At 45.0% G+C, this 7,056-nt stretch overlaps 1 protein-coding gene across 1 annotated transcript; it reads right to left on the bottom strand.

The window, feature by feature from the left end:
- Positions 1-5,784: 5,784 nt before the first annotated feature.
- LOC116822456 (olfactory receptor 52N2-like) lies at positions 5,785-6,732 on the bottom strand. Its single transcript, XM_032776360.2, has one exon. It carries the CDS (start codon positions 6,730-6,732, stop codon positions 5,785-5,787), a length of 948 nt encoding a protein of 315 aa, XP_032632251.1.
- Between the last annotated feature and the right edge of the window lie 324 nt (positions 6,733-7,056).

Here is a 7,056-nt window from a genome sequence, read left to right as displayed (position 1 = left end):
CCTGATATTCTGTGATTCTGTGATTCTATGAACCTCAAGGAGTTCAAACTCTCATGCAGTGCAAGAGGATCTGGGAAGAAATTCTGACTGAGTTTTGAGGTGTGCTACTGCCAATATAGCATTCAGGGTTGTATTTTCTCCTGTAATAGTATTTTGACTTTTGCTTGCCTGTTTGGCTTTTTGATAGATTTACATTGTTATTAATATGTGTAAACAAAGGACAAAGATACTGAGTATTTTGCTTCTGACTAGCCAGAGTGGGAACTCGTAAGTGCAGTTAAATTGTTAGTGGAGTGCACACTTTAAAGATTGCTTCAACCTCTGTCTCAAGGCAAGTTCAAGCAACCAGCTGAGAGGGGCAACAGGGTATTGGGGGAAAGGTATAAAACATGAAAGGCCAAAGTAATGCCTACCCCTGTTCATTGCACAACCTCACTCCTTTCTCCTCCCATGGGGTACAAAAGTAGTGGAATGAAGACCCCAGACCCATGAGCCCCACAAACCAGAACATGACCATCATGTATAAGGTGTGCCATAAGCGGACAGTTAAGGCTTAATGCCTCTTTTACCTGTAAAGGGTTAAGACGTTCACCTAGCCTAGCTGAGACCTGACCAGAGGAACCAATGTGGGAACAAGATGTCTTCAAAGAGGGAGGAGGGAAATCAGTCTTTTGTCGGTTCAAAAAATTTTGTGTCGGAGTGAAGTATCCAGGAATCAGCCATCCAACATATCTTAAAGGTAGTAAGTATTTAGAAAATGAATGTATTAGATTATGTTTTTTTTCTTTTGTTAGTTCATTTTTGCATAAGAGGGAAAATCAAATTGGGTTTCTTTTGTGTAATTAAGCTTTTGCCCAGAGGGACATCTTCTGTGTTTTGAATCTGTTGTCTGTGAGAGTAGCTTGGATGCTAATCTCACAGAGGTATTCCTTTCACCTTTTTTCTTTAACTAAAAGTTCTCTGTTAAGAACCTGATTCATTTTTCCTTGTTTTAACATCCAAGGGTTTTTTGGATCTGGGCTCACCAGGAATTGGTTGGAGGTGAATCAGTCTCAATCCTGCCAGGAAAAGAGGGATAAAGACGGGAAATATTTGGGGGGAAAACAGAGTTTCCAAATAACTCCCCCATAAATGTTTGTTTAAACTATTTGGTGGTGGTAGCTACTAGATCTAAGCTAGTAAATAAGCTTAGGGGTTATTCATGCAGGTCACCATCTCTGTACCCTAAAGTTCAGAGTGGGGATGACACCTTGACAGCGTGCTTTCGGAGGAGTGGGGAATCAGAACACTGGGAAACAAGGCTCTGCATCATCAGAGTTATGGTACACATGCTTGTGGGAAACTAACCCCATTAAATATCACATTGCCTGCACTTTGGACCTCTGGTCTTCTGTTTTCTGTCTGTGTAAGAAGAACCAGGGGAGAGGGTGAAGGGAAAGCCCTGTAACACCTTGGTGCCGTGATTCGGACGCGTCATGTTGGATGAGTGAGTAGCAGCCAGGTAAGTCCTCCTCCCCAACAGTCCATGAGGGCTCTCGTGATGGTCATTGTGGGTTCTGTGAAGCCACCGAAATGGAATTTTTAAATAAATGGATAAAGAAAATCAGGGCCCTTATCAGGTGTGGATTCGACGTGGGATGAGTATGTGAAGGAGGTAGGGGAGCTTTTTGGAGATCTCTAGGGAAAGGAATATTAGAAAAGGGGAATGATATTACCAGGTTTGTGTGTTGGGATGTCATACTGGGTAAACAGGAAGCTGATCTCCTGCAACATATAAAGGATTTGGAGAGGATAGTGACCAAAAATGGAAAAATAGATACTAGCAGTGGAGGTAGCAGATTTTAAGACATGGGATGCTGCATGAGCAAAAGAGTCCTGTCAGGTAATTTGGCAGGAGATGGATGATCTGGTGGGGAGGGTGGTAGGTTTAGCGGATGAACTGTTCCAGCGTAAGCAAGGATATCATGAACTATGGGGTTCTGAACCATCTGTCCTACCTACGCCGAAAAGGTGGCATCCACTCTCCCTTCACCGTCTCCTGAGAGTACATTGTACCCATGACTGCCAGTGGATATTATAAGTTGGTGATCCGTAGTTAGAATCCCTTCAAGAGAGGGACCTCACAGGAGCTCCCTCCAAGAAGTGTGCTTCATAGTCACTGATGGGGTTGGGGGCAGTACTGGGATGCATTGCTGAATGAGCTGGGGAAGGTGCCCTGGGATGATTGGGATCGGTTTGTGCTATGGCTCGTGGAGGTGGGCAAAGAGATGGAGGATTTAACTCATGAGAACCAGGTAGCCATAGGGAGCAGTCTGTTGGGATGGGGCACACTGGACATGTATGCAGTAGGTTTTGGAAATACATTTCTGATTCTATGGCAGGTGGAAAAGAGCCTCTCATACTGCAGGAATTAATAAGATGAAGAGAATCCTTGCAGAAACAGGACAGGATATGCTTAATCACATACAGACATGGGCATGGTGCTGAGTAAATTCCTGGATGCCCCATGGGTGATACCACTGGTTGGGGCACCAGAACCTGGTGTGGGTTTGGAGTTGCTGGGGAAATGGTTAGAGTAGAGTGAGCCTCAATTTGTGGGATATTTATGGCTGCAGAACCATGAGTTTGCTCCTAACCAGTTGCCTCAGCTGTTGGAGCAGGCAGATGTGTGGAGGTGTATTCATCAGATGGGAGAGCCAATTCATACTTGGGATTATATTTCACCATGTTCATTAATTTGCATTTATTAATGTTGAATTAGACTCATAGACTCATAGACTTTAAGGTCAGAAGGGACAATTATGATTATCTAGTCTGATCTCCTGCACAATGCAGGCCACACAATCTCACCCATCTACCCCTGCAGCAAACCCTTAGCCTATGTCTGAGTTATTGAAGTCCGCAAATTGTAGTTTGAAGACCTCCAGCTGTGCAGAATCCTCCAGCAAGTGACCCGCACCCCATGCTGCAGAGGAAGGTGAAAAACCTCCAAGGCCTCTGCCAATCTGCCCTGGAGGAAAATTCCTTCCCGACCCCAAATATCACGATCAGTTAAATCCCTGCGCATGTGGGCAAGACTCACCAGCCAGCACCCAGGAAAGAATTCTCTGTCGTAACTCAGATCCCATCCATCCCATCACAGACCACTGGACATACTTACCTGCTGATAATCAAATATCAATTTGATCAATTGCCAAAATTAGGCTATCCATCATACCATCCCCTCCATAAACTTATAAAGCTTAGTCTTAAAGCCAGATATCGTTTGCAATAAAGTTTGCGGATGACACAAAGCTGGGAGGTATTGCTAACACGGAGAAGGACCGGGATATCATTACATGGAAGATTCTTGATGACCTTTGTAAACTGGATGAATAGTGATAGGATGAAATTTAATAGTGAAAAGTGCAAGGTTATGCATTTAGAGATAACGACAAGAATTTAGTTATAATTTGGGGGCACATTAGTTGGAAGCAACAGAGGAGGAGAAGGACCTCCGAGGATTAGTTGATCATAGGATGACTATGAGACACCAATGTGATATGACTGTTAAAAAGCTTATGCAGTTTTAGGATGCATCAGGCAAGGTATTTCCGGAAAAGATAAGGAGGTGTTAGTATGGTTGTATAAGGCACTGGTGAAGGCTCTACTGGATACTATGTGCAGTTTTGGTCTCCTATGTTTAGAAGGATGAATTCAAACTGGAACAGGTACAGAGAAGGGCTCCTAGGATGATCGAGGAATGAAAACCTGCTTATGAAAGGAGACTCAAGAGCTTGGCTTGTTTAGCCTAACCAAAAGAAGGCTGAGGGGGGGATATGATTGCTCTTTATAAATATATCAGAGGGATAAATATTAGGGAGGGAGAGGAATTATTTAAGCTTAGTACCAATGTGGACACAAGAACAAATGGACATAAACTGGACACTAGGAAGTTTAGACTTTAAATTAGACGAAGGTTTCTAACTATTAGAGGAGTGAATTCTGGAACAGCCTTCCAAGGGAGTAGTGGGGAAAAAACATATCTTCCCACTTTTTGTGCCAAGGTCAGTAATAAAAAGGTTAAATAAGATTGGTCCCAAAACTGATCCCTGAGGAACTCCACTAGTAACCTCCTTCCAGCCTGACAGTTCACCTTTGAGTACGATCTGTTGTAGTCTCCCCTTTAAGCAGTTCATTATCCACCTTTCAATTTTCATATTGATCTCCATCTTTTCCAATTTAACTAATAATTCCCCATGTGGAACCATGTCAAATGCCCTACTGAAATAGAGGTAAATTAGATCCACAGAATTCCATCGGCCATTGTGTTGGCCAGTCCCCTCGTTTTGTGAGATCCCTTTATAGCTCTTCAGAATCATTCTCACCATTTATTCCTACCCTTTGAGTCCTTTCTTTTAACGGGAGCACCTGGCAATGCTTTCAGGATCATCTAACAAGCCTTGATTTAATTTAATGACACGCCTTTTGTTATCTTAATCACCTAGCCTCTGTTTATTAACAAATTCCCTGACCCAAGGGTGGAAGCTGGAAGCAGCATGGAACTCATGATATATCACACTCAAGTAGTGTTGCAAGTGACAGATCCATCTCCGGCTTCGGTGTGCACCGTGAGCAGACTGCAGGTATGAAATGAAAGTGGGCTAAAGGCCCCTGACCTCCCTAAATGTTGCCTCTGCCTAGTTGGGCTCCCTCTGCTCCAGGGCTGAGATGGAAGCTATTCACTCATGTTTGTTTGTATGAACCATCTTATGTCTTTGGGCTTTTACTGTGCTCTTCGCTCACACTCCTTTTGCCCAAGGGAAGGAGGCTGGGGTGGAGGCATCTGTCTATATATAAGTTGGTCATTAAACACTATCAGCCATTAACAAGATCTCGCTGGGACAGAAGAAGGGAGTAACTGCATTCTAGATAGAAACCATTTTTCTCCAGCATCGCTGCAGAGGGTTGGGCATGGAATGAATGGAATTTCCCCAGCACAGGGAACAGAATGAGGAGGTTGTCCTCAGATGCTACCAGTGTGGTGTTCTGTTCTGTTCAATGTTGATATCAGTTAGCTGCATGCATGTTCCCTCTGTGTGCTGCCCTGGCTCTGCCTAGAGAGCTGACACAGCAGATCCCGAGAGAACCCGCAATGACCACAGACTCTAGTAAGATATGAAGGCACCTGGCCAGGTTTATTGTTGAAGAGAAATACAGTCTCCAGCTCCCCTGGATAGAAGTCCAAGGTGCTGCTAAGTGCTGAGTAGGTCTAATATTTATTTAATTTTCTTTCTTTTATACAGGAATTAGATACAGTTCTGCTGTCGGCAACTGCTAAGTTATCTGCCAAAAAAATAGAATTTTCTAAGTAGCCCCTGAAATCATGATTAAAGTTGCCATTCCTACCAGATTCTGAAATGGTGCTCGTTTGCCACTGGGGGTGGAGGGAGGGAGGTGGAAATGATCCAGCAAGTGACAAGGGGAGGGGAATAGAGGAGCAAGTGACAACTGTGTGGCCTTGGGGTGAAGAGGCAGAGCAGGGGCAGAGACTTGGGAGAAGAGATGGGGCAAGAGGTAGGTTTTCAGGGGTCCAGTTACCAGCAATTAGGAAGGAGGCAACCCAGTGAATGGTACATGAACTGATTCCCCAGTTTGTCATGCTAACACAGCACAGTAACATCAGGAAAGGGTTTAAGTTTCTCTGACTATCCAGCAAATGGTTCAGGAAAAGGGCCCAGCACCATGTCCCCAGTGATCTCTGCTCAGAGCACAGTCTGAAAGCCAAAGCAACAGGAGAAAACTTCAAGTTCTTTTATGAGTAAAAAGCCAGAGCAACCTCTCCCGGATCTGTTTGGTGCTCACCCCATAGATGACGGGATTTAGCATGGGGGGCCCCAAAAGGTACATGTTGGCAATAAGAATATGTAAATGTTGGGGCACATTGTGGCCATATCGGTGAGTGAGGAAGGAGAACAGAGGTGGGATGTAAGACACTAAAATGACACAAAGGTGGGAGACACAGGTCTGAAAAGTCTTGAGCCGGGCATCCTTTGTGGGGAGGCTGAAGATGGCCCTGAGGATCTGAGTGTAGGACACGGTGATAAAAAACACATCCAGACCAGTCACCAAGAATGCTACAGAGAGGCTGTAGTAACTACTGACACGGATGTCAGCACAGGACAGTTTCACCACGGCTATGTGCTCACAGTAAGAGTGGAGGATGATCTTGGTTCTACAATATGGCCACTGCCTTGCCAGGAATAGATGGGGCAGTACGAGCATGCCACCGCGCAGCGCCACAGCCAGGCCAATCTTAGCCACCACCGAGTTTGTCAGGATGGTGGAATGTCTGAGGGGTTCACAGATGGCCACATAGCGATCCAAAGCCATGGCCACGAGGATCCCAGACCCCATCACTGAGAAGCAGTGAATGAAGTACATCTGGGTGAGGCAGGCACTGAAATCGATCTCCCTGGAATTGAACCAGAAGATGCTCAGCATTTTGGGCAGGATGGACGTGCACAGGACCAGGTCAGTGACAGCCAGCATGCAGAGGAAATAGTACATGGGCTTATGGAGGCTCGGCTCCCTTTTCACAGTGAACAGGATGGTGAAGTTCCCCAAGATGGTTATGGCGTACATGGTGCAGAAAGGGATGGACATCCAGACATGGGCTGTCTCCAGGCCAGGAATGCCCTGCAGGATGAAGGTGGAGGGATTGGTAAACTCAGTTGTGTTGGAATCTGACATGAAGTAGGGGAGAATGTGTCCAACTCTGAGGTTAACGGTGTCTCCTGCACATACCGTACGTTCCCCTGACTTCCTTTATGTGCCCAGAGTCTAGGGTGATGATCACAGTACAAATGCCTGGACAGAGAGAGACAATGTTACTATGGGCCACTACATGCACAACTGGAGGCTGTTCTCATGGGTAAAGCAGATTGGTCGCCCTTCACACACAGAAAAATGACATTTTCATTATTCAGATAAATGAATTATGAACAATTGAATCTACTAATGCGAATTCCATATTTTATGGTACTCTTTGTATCAACAATTCCTACACATCTTGGA

The sequence above is a fragment of the Chelonoidis abingdonii genome, chromosome 1, assembly GCF_003597395.2.
Source record: "Chelonoidis abingdonii isolate Lonesome George chromosome 1, CheloAbing_2.0, whole genome shotgun sequence".
NCBI lineage: Eukaryota > Metazoa > Chordata > Testudines > Testudinidae > Chelonoidis > Chelonoidis abingdonii.
Note: the sequence above shows the minus strand (reverse complement) of the source record. Positions and strands in the feature narration are given on the sequence as shown.